Raw genomic sequence first — 16,249 nt, 5'->3', positions numbered from 1 at the left:
ATTAACTTAGCTATACTCCTTAAAGGAGAGAACATTTTTATTATTGGTCTATGTCTGTCCACTAAATTATTAAAAAAAAAAAAAAAAGAAAAACCTTATCCCATAATCATATCATGGTCCTTGCAGGTGGTGCCTCCCCAAGCCTCCTCTTCTTTCGCAGCCCCTAGATCAACGAGTGCTAACAGCTGTGCCGTCGCCTCTAGGTCTGTCATACAATTAGTCCTGTGATGAGCTGTGCAGGTTGCTTTATCGCTCCAGAGAACATTTTCATATGCTAGGCCTTGAACTTTAAGGAGTATACATACATTATGTTCCATATGTCACTAGTCCATACCGTTGATGAGAATACTCAATTTTTCAGATTCTCAAAGTTCGTTCTCTTTTGGATGAACCAAAGAAAAACTATTATCCTTCTATTGATTTGCTCCCAAAATGAATACCAGAAGTTTTTGCGCTGTTTCTTAAATTGGGAATGGCTAGAGGAAAAAAACTTCAGCAACTTTTCCAAGAGCTATTGTAGCAGCAATTTCTTTTTTTTTTAATGAGTACAAAAGATAATCATGAAGATTTGGTTCAAGTGGTATTTCTAGATCTCAACAGAATCTAAAACCAGCTTTCACATTAAAAAAAAAAATCAATAGGTTTTATTATTAGAAAATGCATGTTTATATTAATCTAGGCTGTGAACTTTCACCCTGACATTAAACATCTCATTTCCATGTAAGTTGGTGAACTATAATTTTTTTGCCTTATGTAGATTCCTGTTTTCAAAAAGACAAATTTTCATTTTTCCTTGAGCTTTCCAATTTTCTATAGTACTTCCATCATTTAAATGACAGATACTCTCATTTATTACAAACACTACAATGCATTCATCATTCAAAAAGAAGATACAAATGTACATGCTGTAACATTATTTTTAAAAAGCCATTAGAGAAATTTTCAAAAATTAAATAAAAAAGGCTTAAAAGGGGTTAATCACCCCATTCATGAGGAAGCTAAAAAAGCATTTAATTAACTATGATTCTGTTCTGCAGAATCTTATGTTAAATTATTACTATAAAGTTACCATTTTAATGTTTTAGAAAACTCATAACCTTAAATACAAAGATAGCAATAGCAAAATTATTGGTAACATACTTTAGGTTTTCTTAATTCTCAAATTATTAAATCACATTTAAAAATATTTTTCAAGTAAGGTTAGCTACTCAAAAAAGTATTAAATAAGGTCAGATACAGAATACATGCTAATACTATGCCTTAAATTATTGCTGAATAATTCTGAGTAATATATATATTTTTTTAATTCCAAGGATTAAACCCAGGGGTGTTTAACCACTGAGCCACATTCCCAGTTCTTTATAAAATATTTTATTTAGAGACAGGGTCTTGCTGAGTTGCTTAGGGCCTTGCTAAGTTCCTGAGGCTGGCTCTGAACTTGCAATCCTCCTGCCTCAGCCTCTCCAGTTGCATGCACCACTGAGCCTAGCAAAATGAATTCATTTTTAAAATTAGGAAATAGTACAACTTTCTTTTAATATCTTTAAAAATCCTTTCTTTTGTACAACTGATACTGGATATTTTGAACATTTCTCTACTTAGCACAATGTATGAAATCAACGTGGAGTTAAGTGCGATTTGTGTACTGGTAGAGGAGTATGAGCCTGTGGGGTGGTGGAATACCCTGTCATATTGGAGGAGGTCTGAGCTGCACAAATTTGGGAGAAGGGATCTGCAAACAGCTGCTCCTTCTAGAGTCCCCAAGAAGGGGACTACTGAGGTAGGCCACAGGACAAAAGGGTAAAGCAGATGCAAACTGTGACGCAGAGCAGAAAATGACTGCAGAGGCCCTGAGCTACACCCGAGTCACCTCAAACCAAGTGAAACACTGCAAGCAGGAGTGTCCACAGGCCACTGTAGTAGTAGCCCTCATCTGGGAGGAGGCCATGGTTTCCCCTCGGCCAGCGTCTGATCTTCCCTTAGACACAGAGCAAGCATTTAAACCAAGAACAGAAGGGTAAATTTTAGGTAAGGATTCCTAATTGGTAAGTAAAATGGCTTTTACTTAATGACTAGTGAATAGCTCTGATACTTAAATAACTCAAATTCATATTTTGATACATGCCATTAATAATTAATAAATTATTAATAAATCATTTCTATAGCATGTTGGTTTATCTTTATTTTCATCATAAAAATATACAAAAAAGATAAATTTAAGGACTATGTAATTGACACATGATGAATTCAGTAATATATTATAGTTAAGAAACATAAGCATAAAGAAGATACTTTGAATAGATATTCAATTAGATGTTACTTATTGCAGTGTCATTATTAGTAATATGATATAATGATAATTATATCATAGCTCATAGTAATATTGATAATTCATTACATTTGAGAACTGTTTAAAGTCTAAACACACCATTTTTCACTTGATCTTCACAAAGACACAGTGAAGCTGCCATTGAGATCCTTATTTTACAAATGAAACTGAGCCTCCAAAAAGTTAAGTGACTAACTTAAGGTCACATGGCTAGTTTGAGGCAGACAGGACTAAAATTGATGTCTTCCAGCTCTGAGACTCACATGTCCTTTTCTTTGCCAAAGTTACCTCTGGTACAAAGAATGTGCATCAAGACCTGTCATTCAAATATTCAGCCACCTAACAATTAGCTAGATAAGGCTATGCAACACTTGGACAATACTACACAAAGATGCTCTTTATCATATAATATGTGTACCTAAATAAACTACTATAAACATGTTTACATATACAGACTTTAACTACAAACTGAACATTTTCTCCAATGCTAACTATGGTTTGGAAATAACTCAGGCTAGAGAAAAAACTAGAAATTGTGATTTTTTTTATATGTATAATCACCTAGCACTTTGAAAAAAATGTTTAATGTATATCAATACCAATAGTAATATAGTAGGACTTTCTACATGTTAGACCCGAGGCCACAAACTTTACCTAAATTTTTGAACTTAATTCTAACAAAGTCATGTTGTGTTAGGGAATAGAAGTATCCCCATTTTCCAGATGAAGAAACTAATGCTCAGAGAGGTTAATTCAGTTGAGCCACGTCACAGGGCAAGGTGGGAGTGGAGCTGGGATTCCATCCTCTATCAATCTGACTTCAAAGCTTATCATCTTAACCACTTTGTTGTCTTCTCACTCCAAAGAGTTGATAAATATACTCTTTAAAAAGCATGTTGAGAGTGCCTCATCTGGCAAATTCTACTATTTACTGCCTTTACTTCATGTAAAACATCTAATAATCAAAGATTTGGTAGCAGATGTGAGCATCGGTATCCATGCCAGGCACTCTAACCAAGTTTTATGATGCATATTACACCCACCCCAAAAGTCTTCCCACAGTCATTTAAGGCTCAGCAAAAGATAACAGCGAGGGGTGAAAAATGTGGATACAAAAGAAGCAACTGCTCTCATGGACAAACTAATTCCAATGACATATGTTAATAGGTGTGCAGTCCACCAGGAAGATTTATTTTATATATTGCAAACACACAGAGCTTTCTAGAGTTGCAGCTTTGGAAATAAAACACAAAGGACCTAAATGTTGAACACGCCTCAGACAGCTTCTCTCTGGATTCCCGTTTGCCTTGACATCTCTACTTCCCTTCTTTTTCCTTTTATTATTTTAATTATACTTGTTTGTTTGCTTCTGACATGTAGTTTTCAAGAATCTGTCAAATGTAATATAAGTGTATTTCCTTGCCTTGCCTTTCCCAGATGACCAATTCTGGTATGGTTTACTTAGCAATCTTCCTCTCCCAAACTAGCCGTAGCTCTGCTGGGTTTTATTACGCAGGTCAGAGTTATGATTTTCAGGGGGGAACAGAGTTGTAAGGAGTAGAGATGAGACTCCCCAAAAGAGGCAAGACTTATTGACCTGAGTGAGAAAACAAGACAGAAAAAGAGAGAGTGAGGGAAGGAGTGATCACCAATGTGAACTTGACATGAGTGGAAACTTCTGGGCTTTCGGAGCATGACAGGCAGTTTTAGGCTTCAGAATATCCTATTGGCAAACAAAGAGAAAACTTAGTGCAGTGGAAATATTGGTGCTGTGAGTTAAGAATACCATCTCTTCGACTGTTCTTTGAAGATAGTAAGTTGAAATTGAAATACCTCCAGTTTAGATTGTTGAACTACTTTTTTCTTTTGATATGCCATCTGACCAAGACTGAGCCAGGGAGAACTCTGAGACCCACTCAGGTTGTATAACGTTTTCAGCGGTGGATAAAATGTGTCCTAACTTATAAAAGTGACCAAAAGTGAAATTCTTTTTATATATGCCATTGCAGAATCACCAGGGCATCTGATCATCATTTGATTTAAGAGTCCACTACTATAAACAATAGGATGACTCTTAAGGGAGAAGGTGAACTATACAGAGAAAGGGGAAAAAAATGGGAACAATTGTAAAATTTAATTCCCCCCAAATTTTCTATCAGCCAAACATTACAAATCTAATAAATTATTCTTGGTTAAAAATGACTTTTGACATATTAAGGATTTATCATTGTTTGTATCTATTGAGTTAAAAGAGAAAATAAAATTTCACTATAGTTACCTATAATGAAATGTATCATTTTATAAAAATGATTTCTGTCATTCCTCATTACCACATATCTATCAAACAAACCATAAGTTTCTAGAATATTAATATCATTACTTTTAATAATACATTATTTATTTGAATTTTGCTACTGGTGAGGCTGGAGATATAGGCCAACCATGTATACAAGTTAATACTAATGTCAGAGGCATTCTAAACTGTTATAATGATACATATAAATAAAGAGATGGTACTGTTAGGCATATGTGATGAAAGCAAATGAAATAACAATCAGATAAGTTTTGTTTTTATTGTATAATTCTTGATAGGCCACATTATTGTAAATAATAGAAATCAAATGATTCACTTAATGAATGGACCAAATGAAGCTGGTGCTCCTAGAATTGTCAAGTGGAATGATTTAGGAAGGAAGGAAATTCATACATCAAATCCAAGTGCTGAGGGAGGCCCTTTTTTAAAAAACAAAAACAAAAACAAAAAACTTCACAATTGGAATATGGCTGGTCCAACTTTGCATAAAGCCTTAAGGGTGGTTTTTAGTGAAATATCTTTTTCTTTCAAATCTTAGGACTTCATAAGATGTCTTCTAAAATTCAGAATCACTCTCTTTGGAACATTTACAAGTCTAAATTAACGATGGGCAAAGAGAATTACTGTTTCTTTTCTCAGCACCTGACATGTAAGTAGCATTTTCCTCTTTAAATGTCAGGGTCTCCATGATCTCTTGTACATGAATGCAACTGTAATTTTTCTTCACCAAATACCCTTTCCTCATTAACAGGAATTTCAGCCCTAAATAATCCCAATATTTGTTTTTAAACTAAGCTCTATTCTGTTATTCAGTAAAGAACCTTTTATCAGTGCCTTAGTCTATTTTCTGTTGCTGTAACTGAATACCACAGACTGGGTAATTTATAAAGATTTGAGGTTTACTTAGCTCATGGATCTGAAGCTGAGTAGTCCGAGATCATGGTGCTGGTATCTGGTAATGGCTTTCTGCTGCATCATAACATAGCAGAGGACATCACATGGTGAGACAGCAAGTGTGCTAGGTTGGGTCTCTCTTGTTCCTCTTATAAAGCCACTAACACATCAATAAAGGCCCCACCCTCATGACTTCATCTCATTGTAATTACCTCTGAAAGGCTCCACCTCCAAATAACAATTAGCAAATGACGCTGGGAATTAAGTTTGCAACACATGAATTCCAGGGGCATGCCCAAACCACAGCAAGGAACGGATCACCCTACTTTTATGCTGCTCAACACCTTCTTTTATTACACATATTAATAATTTATTACATAAAGATACATTGGCAAAATTTTAAAATTCCTGATTCAGGTTAATAGAACTATTGATCAGAAATATTTACTTGAGACAGGTTTATCGGAGTTGCTTTGACACAAAAGATGTAAAAATCTTTAAAACGGAGGGAAGAAATTTGTGAGAGGTAGAGGTTGAATCTGGAGACAAAATACTGGAATTTTGAAAACATTCCAATCCAAAAATTTAAAATTCAAGTGAGTGAATACACCAGTGCATATAATTAATGACAGAGATAGATAGACTGGTCAAATGTGGTGGTTCACACCTGTAATCCCAGGGGCTTGTGAGACTGAGGCAGGAAGATTACAAGTTCAAGGCCAGCCTCAGCAACTTAGAGAGGCCCTAGCAACTTGGTGAGATGCTGTCTCAAAATGAAAAATAAAAGGCACTGGAAAATGTGGTTCAGTGGCTAAGTACCCCTTGGATTAATCCCTGGTACCAAAAAAAAAAAAAAAAAAAAAGGTAGACCAAATACGAAAGGGGAAAAAAAATGGAAGATGTTCAGTGCAATGGAAAATGGCCTTGCCCTGGCTTTAACACAACACAGCTGACTTCTGGACATTCCTTCTCTCTCTGTAGCACACAATGATAGAAATGCTCAATGCTTTAAAACAGTTGAAGATAATGTTAACGGTGTACAGGGTGGTGGGAAAGTAGAACTAGAAAAGGATTTCAAAAGAAACAAATTTAATTTATACTAAATAATTACTTTGTGATTAGATAACTGGTTAGATTTCTAATCAATCAACCATGGGTGGTGCATGCCTGTAATCCTGGCACCTCGGGAGGCTGAAGAGTTCAAAGCCAGCCTCAGCAAAAGTGAGGCGCTAGGCAACTCAGTGAGACCCTGACTCTAAACAAAATACAAAGAATAGGGCTGGGATGTGGCTCAGTGGTTGAGTTCAATCCCCAGTACTCCCTCCCCGCAAAAAGTCAACCAGGGAATCAATCCTACTTACTTAATTCTATCATTATATTTTTATAGTACGTTCACTAAATAAGGCATTGCATTGTCCTGTTGTAGATTCCTAATAGATGTGGTAAGCCAGAAGCAATGCCATCAGAGAAGAGAAATTGCAGAGAGAAAGACGTGCTCTAAGTTGTAAACAGATGATAGATCACTGATGTGACGTGATTACCTTCACCAGGTTCAGAAATAAAACGGTATGAGAGCTGCAAACAAAAGTCTGAAGAGTGCCCACTTATCTCTTAAAGGAAACAGAGAAAGTGGCTAAAATAAGACACTGGGGAGAATTGAAAGACATTGTCTTCAAATCTGAAATCAAAATAAGATGGCAGGTGTTTTGAGAATCTAGCTCAGTGTAACAGCAAAAACAGGTTTCCTTCTGAAATCAGGATGAACAGCAAAACCTCCAGCCCTGAATCATGAAGAGGGCCATTCCCCCCCAGCCACACCCCGCCCTTGTTTTCCCTTCCTCCATGATTTCTCAGTAGTCACTCCCTGGCTACTGTTTTACAGCGAGGAGTCTGAGGCCTCCTCTCTGCTTTGCAGGTGGCATAACAACTGGTTCTTCGCTGACCCTGCAGTTTTACTCAAATATTCCGCTTGGCTTCTGCAATTCCTTTAGTTCTGGGTGAGCTGTGTCCAAGTAGCCAACAATATTTGGCCTCTGGCAAGATGTAGGTGCTGAAGACAGCCCCTGTTTCTTTCCAACTGCAAAGTTACTGTGGATGTAGCAGTGAGCTGGTCCCTGGGCTGGGACTATGGCCTTGCTTGTTTTCCCAAAACCATTAGCCTGGCTGGAGAATTGAATACAAAGGGTTAAATAACTCTAACTCTAGGCCAGGCACCTACCTGCCTATGGGTCAGGGTCAGAGAGATTTCCCACTAGAAACAGTTGGTTGGGTACAGAGGCTGCCCTCGGGTAAAAAAAGGGCCATGTCTGAGGTTTCAAGGTTTGAGTCCCACATGAAATTGAGTGTTTTTGACCTCTTTTGGGACTTTTTTTTTTTTTTTTTTTTTGGCTTTTCTGGACCCTGGAGAACTTCCAGGCCCTGAATCAGATATACCTGGTAAAAGACCATGGAGGGAGAGATGCTTCTGGACTCAGTGCTTAAGTACTCAGATAAGTCACTAGTCCAGAATATTTGTGGGATGTGGGATGCAAGAACTGAATCCCCCAAATCAGCACCAGACTGGGGATCCCAGAGACCTTTTCATAAGTGTGACGCCAGGTGGCCAGTGACTCCCCATCCTAGAGCCAGAGAAAACAATGATCTTGATTCCCAGGTTTCCCAGGAGACCCTGGGCCAGTTCCCAGCCCCAGACCAGATCCTATTTCAAGAGCATCTCTGTGACCAAGATCACTCAGGCAGATGGGGTAGTGGAGGAGCACCAGACAGGTGGACAGTGAAGGCTGAGGGGGACCACAGCAACCTTTCAAGGAGCAGACAGCAGTCCTAGAGATGATCCAGAATCACCAGGACCTCCAGCCCTGGATGAGGTCTTTCCAATCTGGATTTATTCCTGGGACATTGGTTCCAGTCCTGGTAGCCTGGTTAACCTCAGGGGCTTCAGATCCTTTCCACTTCCCACCCACTGCCCACCATTAGTATGCTCAGCTTCTTCTCTTGCCATCTCAGGGGCTTGGTATGTGGAACAGTGATTTGGAGGAATGTCGGTCTGCCACTCAGATTTACCAATAAAAGCTTTATTTATGGTTAAAAAAAAAAAAGAAAAGAAATAGCTCCTTGGAGTGCTTTTTCCTTCTAGCCCAGTTCCTGGGATAGGAAATGAAAGGGTTCACACATTTGTGTCTTAGGAGCACCTGTTCCCTGACTTACACGAGAGCATCTAAATCTGTTTTTCTCGTACCTTCCTGGGCACTCCCCTTGATCTCCATCATACCTCCCTCCTTCAACTAGCTTCACCCTAGGCCTTTAAAAAATCATTATTAATACTCTCTAGGTAATTTCATCCACTCCACACCATGAATATGCTAAAATGTAACAAATTTATGCACATATTGGTCAGGTTAGGTTCTCCAGAGAAAACCAACTGTATATATATGAAATCTCTTCTCATCACCCATGTTTAGCTTCTTAGGATTGATGTAGCAAATTGTCACGAACTAAAAGTCTTAAAGTAAAAGAAATGTATTCTCTTATATTTTCTCATAGCCTCTCACACATAAATATATGAAGAGCTTTTTTTTTTTTTTTTAATAAGCTATTGATTGGCTCATGTCATTAGGTAGGCTGGGAAATCCAACTATTGGCCACCTGTAAACTGGAGACCCAGGAGAACTGGCGACATATTTTGAAGGCCTGAGAGTTTTGGAGCCAGTGGTGTAAGATTCCAGTTTGGGTCTGAACACTTTTGAATCATTAATGCTGTGCTCAAACAGTATAGCAGACAGAATTTGCCCTTTCTGAACCCTTCTGTTCTATTCTGACCCTCAATAGATGAGATAATGGGAAGGACCATCTCCTTTATTCCACCAATTCTAATGCTAATATCCAGAAATAACCTCACAGATACATTCAGAAATAATGTTTACCATATATCTGGGCACCCCCTAGCACCTAGGCAAGTTGACCCATGAAATTAACCATCACATATAGTATCTCCAATCTACACTTCTTGAGGCCACATATTGATCTGCTACTTGAATTCTCCTTGGGTACTTCCAAAATTCTTCAAACTCTTCAAATCACAAACTGGGCTTTCCACTTCACCCCAAGACTGGGTGTCCTTTAACATTCCCTACCTCAGGAAATGATACCAGCGTCTCTCCAGTTTCACAGCCAGGCACTCAAGGACCATCTATCTCAATGCCTGTTTCCTTCATCTCCAATTTTAAGTCCTTTATTACTTCTGAATCCATCTAGTTCCTTCGATCTTTACTACCACTACTCAAGTCCAGAGACTTAGATGAGTGCAATAATAATAAAAGCTAATAATTAAAGGCCTATTATATACCAGGCAGACACTTTTTAGAAACTTTACATCAATTATCTCTTCTAATCACCCTGTGTATTAGTTCCCTAGGGCTGACACAGCAATTACCACAAACCAGATGACTTAAAATAACAGGAATCTCTTCTCCTGCAGGGTGGAAGGCTAAAAGTCGGATCTGGGTGTCATGGTGGGGGTCCTCTCCAGGAGTCAGGACAGGTCCCTGCATTGCTTCGCTCTTCCCTTTTCTACTCCAGGCATTCTCCACTAGTGGCAGAATCTCCATACTCTCCACCCTCACCTTCACATGACCTTTCCTCTGCACATTTGTCTATTTCAATCTCCCATCCTTTTCTCATAAAGGTGCTTGTCTTTGGATTTGGAATCCCTCCAGTCAATCCAGGATAAACACCTCATCTTAAGATCCTGCAATTCATTACATCTACACTCATGGGGTCTAGGGATTGACAGGGGGGTCTTTGGGGGAGCTGCCATGTAGCCTACTACTCTCTGTAAAGTAAGCATAGTTACTAGTCCCACAGGATTCAAGAGGCAACTGAGACTTATAGAGATTAAGGACTTGCCCAAGGTCACACGGTCAATAGGTGGGTTATAGGCATAAGTCTCACATTTATTTCCACAAAGACAATTTTAAAACTTTTCTGAAGAAAGTAAGAGTTTCAAGAAATTGTTCACTTGGGTATTGAATATAGTTTCTTCAATCGCTCTATTACTAAACCACTTGAGTATAAGATACCCAAGAAGTTGTACCTCTGGGAATCTTCTATGGATAAATTTTTAACAAAGTTATTCATTGCCACATATCCTTTGTAATAAGAAAGCATTGGAGATGATCTTATTGCCCACTAGTAGGAGATGGCTAAATACATTATAGTACGGCCACTCAATGTGGGGGGGGGGGCATGCAGCCTTTTTAGAACAAGGCATGTCTACAGTTAATACCGAAGTATCATATACTTAAAATATACTAACAGAGTAATTTTAAGTCTTCTCACAAAAACAATAGAGAAATATGTGAGGTGATGGCTAGGACAATTAGCTTGATTAGACTGTCCCAGCATCATCAAAACATCACATTTTGCATCTTAAATATATGCATTGTTTATCTGTCATTCATATCCCAATAAAGTTGGAACAATAAAAAAAAAGTCAAATAAGATATGTCTACTTCAATATGGAAGAAGTTAACTCCAGGTGCAGGGGGGTATGTATAAATGCTATCATTTTATAAATAACCAAAAGGACACATATTTATATGCACATGTATGCATGGAATATTTTGGAAAGTTAAACCAGATATTTGTAACTGCGTTTGTTCTTGAGGAAAGAACTATGAGACTGAATATAGGGATGGAGGGAAGGCTTACTTTCACTGTGCACTCCACTGCATTGCTTGAATATATTTTGTCATGTGAGAGAGAATCTATGAGCTAGTTTTCACTTTTTCCAACTTAACCTCCTAATGCATTTCATTTTTCATGTTCCCAGAACACTTAGTAGGCTCATATAGAGTGGTGTGTGTGTGTGTGTGTGTGTGTGTGTGTGTGTGTGTGTGTTCACTTTCACTCTGGATCTCCTGTTTTCTGCCTATAGAAACCCCACTCCCCAATAGCTCTTCTGTGCAACCTCCTGGTCTTCAGTGTTGAAACCAACCTCTTCCCTCTTCCCTTAGAAACCCCTTGTTCATCTTGCTTTGAATTATAGTTATCTTTAAAGTTGGTTATCCTGACCCCTAAAGGGAAGCATGCATCTTATTGGTCTCTATATTCCCCAAAGAATCTGGAGCAGATTGTTGTTGAATGCATATCATTAACTAAAAACTTGGAAGCAGGATACTCACCTAGGAAAACCCAAGTTTTCTATGGAGACTGGTGGTAAGGAAGCTAGAGGAAAACATCGAGCCACATGTAGGAACCCTACATAGCATAAATATCTAAAGGCACAAACAAGATCCTCAAGGCTAAAAATAAAGATAATACTGTGTATCAAATAATATATTACTGTAAATCAAATCCCTTATAGGGGATGGATGAATGTGAAGTGAAATAGGAACTGCACTTTAAATATATTACAAGTAAGAAAAGACCAGAAAATGACTTCAGTTAAAATACAGTAAAGATAACTGTAGATATATATATATATTTCAGCCAAAAAAAATCTGGTCACAATATAGGCAACTACTAATACTGTCCTGAGCAGGATGCTTCTCAGATGAGACTGGCCACCTTCCCTACTCACACCTTGAATATCTATATCAGTACAACTCTTGAGATCACTTATTAAAAGCATTTTTAAGCAAAATATCCTACAATAAACTGGGAATTTCTGCAATTTTATCTGTTTACTTTTTGCTATCATTTGAACCCATTCTCTCTTGTCCTTAGTGATATGGGAAGTTCAGGGGTAATATTACTCCATACTTTTAACTTTTACATATTCTAAAGTATTTCATAGTAACTAACTATATCCCACCTTCTGAAAATAATAGAATCAAAATTTTTTTTTCATGATTCTAACATACGGCTATTCTGTTTGAGTCAAGTAAATAGGCACACTGATGTCAGGCCTGATACATTTTGGGATGGCCTTACAATAGCACATACTATAATAAAATAGCAATTAAAATGGCAATAATTAAAAGTTCACTTTAACTTACTGTCATCGCAGTATTCTGTTCCTCGGCAGCCAAGTGTGCTAAGCCCAAGTAATACAAAGCTTCTCCTTCCATCTTTTTGTTATTTGCTAAAATACAGATGTAGAAATATTACTGTGGTATTAAAGAAATTGATTTATCACAACTAACAGCAGTAAGTTGCTATTTTAAAAAGTATACAGATTTATCAATGATCCCCAAAGCCTAGCTGTGCACTGAATAAAACAAAGACCAATGTAAACATAAGTTACTGGATCTCAGGTGTTAGAGTAAGGTTCATGAGATATATAATGATGAGGGGGTTCCCTCTATATACCCACCAGTATGCCATTTTATTTATTTGTTCATTTGTTTATTTATTGATACCCTGGGAATTGAACCCAGGGGCATTTAACCACTGAGTCACATCCTCAGCCCTTTTAATTTTTATTTTTTATTTAGAGACAGGGTCTCACTAAGTTGCTTAGGGCCTTGTTAAATTGCTGAGGTTGGCTTTGAACTTGTGATCCTCCTGCAATCCACTCAGTCTGGCTCCAGTATGCAATTTTGATGGCCAGGTATACCTTTACTATTAGCCTACCATTGTCCAACATCTGTAATGACTGGTGAGGGTACCAGCCCTTAACTGCTGTACCTTCAGTCACCACATGACTGACATTCAGCTAAGTTTCCAACAGAGCAGATGAGTAGCCAAATAAGAGATTGTTATTCTGGTTATGTTCAATTCAAAAGCTATTTATTGGTTAAACCTTGAGAGAGAATGACAGAGCTTGACTTCTTGGCACAAAATTCCATTCACATTTTGAAATCTAACATGTTCTTTCTTCTTTGCTCACCACCTGTAAAGCTTTTCATCATCTTTTTACAAGGAGTTAAGCCTTTATAATTCTTGGGAGATAAATTTTATTCCAGGAATTACCCATGTTTTATTTCCAAAAACAAAATGTATAAAGGTGCAACATATGGTTTAAAAAGACATTCATCATACCATTTGATAAATCTATAGCTTATTCACCTTTAGTATATTAATGTAACATATATATTTAATATATTTTAAAGAACTATTTAAAGTTCTTATTTTAATATTAATACTTTCCTTTTTTCTACTTTGGGAACTCATTAGATTCTGTCTAATACCTGGGTAATGCAAATACTGACAGATCCACATGTGGTTTTGTTCTTGGGAGAGTAGATTTCTGAACCCTGCTTTACAATCATAAAGTATTTCATGAATTAGCAATCCTCTAGGCAGCAGTTGATCTCACCACTCACTGAATGATCACTCATGAAGCAGTGGCTCATGGAAGACATTAAGAAAAAAAGGCTAGCTGGCATGATGACATACACTTGTAATACCAGTGGCTTGGGAGGCTGAGGTGGGAGGACCACAAGCTTGAGGCCAGCCTCAGCAACTTAGCAAGGCCCTGAGCACCCTAGTGAGACCCTGTCTCAAAATTTAATGATAAATAAAAAGGGCTGGGTATGTGGCTCGGTGGTTAAGTGCCTCTGGGTTTATATCCAGTATGGAAAAAAAAAAAAAAGAAAAAGAAAAAGAAAGAAAAGAGGATATCTGCTGGGTGTGGTGGCGTGCATTGAAGGACTGAGGCAGGAGGATCACAAACTCAAAGCCAGCCTCAGCAACTTATTGAGACCATATCTCAAAACTAAAAATAAAAAAGGAAGCTCCCCTGGGTTTAATCCCAGCCACACACACACACACACACACACACACACACACACACACACATTATTACAGCATAAGATGTACGTTTTCTTCTGTTCCCCTCTCTGTCCTTTGGACAGTGAGAGATGCTTTCAGAAAGGAGACAGCTTGGCAGGGCTCTGACCATTAGCAGAGGCCCCAGTTACCTTCCTTTCTCTTACAACTCAGCAAATGTGAACCTAAAGTAAAATATAGGTGCTTTACTAATAGACATTGCATTGAAGTTCTCGCCAATTTCATGCAACAAAAGTTGGTTGCTGAAATCGACCTAAGAGCTAAGGATTTATGTCAGTGTTCACCCCCTTGGAGAAGGTACTAGGTCATCATCTATTCAAAAGTTGTTCATTTAGTGGGGTGTCTTTCAATGATGGTGATTTCCTGTGACTATTTCAATTAATTTTATTTTAAAAAATTAACTGAAAGAATAAGCTGTTCACTTTCACTTGTTGGTAAATTAAAAACCATACCCCCCAAATTAGTTCTGTTTACTTCAAAATAAGCCACGTGTTATTTAAATCAATTAAATATATCCAGGAGCTTATGAATTTTAGTTTAAGGGCAGAATTTTTTCTCCTTCATGAGAATACTAGTCTATTAGTAAATTCCTATATGGCAACAAAATATCCTTGTATTTCACAAATTAAAAGCTTATAAGGATATGCTCCAAATTTTTCCCCTATATTATATACATTCATAAATGATATAGAACATTGAGGATACGAGCAACTCTCTCAAAAGCACTTTTCCTGTTGTAAATGTGCATATGAATCATCTGGGGATCTTGCTCACCCACCGATTCTGATGCGGGCAGCCTAGGCTGGGACCTAAGATGCTGCTTTCATATCCTGCCTCCTGGTGATGCTGATGTTTCAGAGGCCACACTTTGAGAGCCAATTGTCCAAAATATATTGAAGTCCTATTTTCCTGTTATCCCTAACTAAATATTCATCATAATTTCCAAGTTATCTGACTATATATAGGAAATTTAGAAACAATGAAAGTTCTCTCAGATTGCTAGAAATATACAACTTTTAACACACACATGCACACACACACACACACACACACACACACACACACATCCTTAACTTTTGCAGGTGACCTTATCTTCTCATTGTGGGTTCCTTGTTTTACAAGGCTATCCACAGTGGGTTGTAATTTTGGAGATAAAGCTTTCAAGGAACTAATGGATTTCTTGTTGTCAGCACTAAGCCACCTCTGTTTTACAGTGAAATTTGAAAGTATATTGATGGCATTTGTCTTTGCATTTCATAGGAAATAATCACCCTAACACTTGAAGGGTTTCACTTCACTCTTGGGAGAACCAGTGTCTGTCCATTAAAGAAAGCAATGTGAGAGGGTTCTTTTCCACCCACCTTCTTTGGCTATTTCAGAAGCTTTTATTAGAATTTTGATGGCCTGTTTGTATTCTTTATTCTCCAGCATTTTGTCTGAGAGTAATCTGTAAGTCCTCAGGAGACTTTCGCAGGCCCACATGTTGAGAAAGCGCTCTGTCTCATCCTTCCATATCCGCCCCTGCGTCAATTGATGGAATGCCTCATAATGCTCAGCGGCTTCCAGAAGCTGACCTGAAGAATAAAAGCCATTCATAAATATAAACCACAGGCCAGAACATGTTTTCAGAAATTTTGAGTATATCTTAGCTTTACTAGCATGGAATACAGGGGAAGAATTTGGAGAAATTCAGAAAAGGAGTTAAAGGAGCTGTTACTAACTGGATCTCAGATTCAGCAGGAATTCTGGCTTGACACCTGCAAGAGGGACGTACTTCAGCTAGTGGGGTCGGACTGGGACTGCACACGCTGAGAGACAGAGTGGAAGTCCAGCAGCAATCATGAATCCCAGTCATATCATCTGACATTTACCGAGCATCATGATTACAAGGAACTGTGCCATGTACTTTAGATGCAGGTCCCATTTAATCCTCAAAACAGTTCTGTGGAGTGGGACTGTTATGATTCCATTTTACAGAA

The 16,249-nt window shown here is 37.9% G+C and overlaps 1 protein-coding gene and 1 pseudogene across 1 annotated transcript in view; one reads left to right on the top strand and one right to left on the bottom strand.

Moving 5' to 3' along the window:
* Window positions 1–16,249, bottom strand: part of Ttc29 (tetratricopeptide repeat domain 29) — a 126,313-nt gene that overhangs the window by 52,926 nt on the left and 57,138 nt on the right. The window contains exons 5-6 of the mRNA XM_076864083.2: window positions 15,632–15,844; window positions 12,536–12,621 (exon numbers count right to left, since the gene is read on the bottom strand). Of these exons, the coding sequence (XP_076720198.1) occupies window positions 12,536–12,621; window positions 15,632–15,844 (299 nt within the window). The remainder of the gene's footprint in view (window positions 1–12,535; window positions 12,622–15,631; window positions 15,845–16,249) is intronic.
* Window positions 5,583–8,454, top strand: LOC143406404 (HCLS1-associated protein X-1 pseudogene; annotated as a pseudogene).

Source organism: Callospermophilus lateralis, chromosome 8, assembly GCF_048772815.1.
Source record: "Callospermophilus lateralis isolate mCalLat2 chromosome 8, mCalLat2.hap1, whole genome shotgun sequence".
Classification (NCBI taxonomy): domain Eukaryota; kingdom Metazoa; phylum Chordata; class Mammalia; order Rodentia; family Sciuridae; genus Callospermophilus; species Callospermophilus lateralis.
Note: the sequence above shows the minus strand (reverse complement) of the source record. Positions and strands in the feature narration are given on the sequence as shown.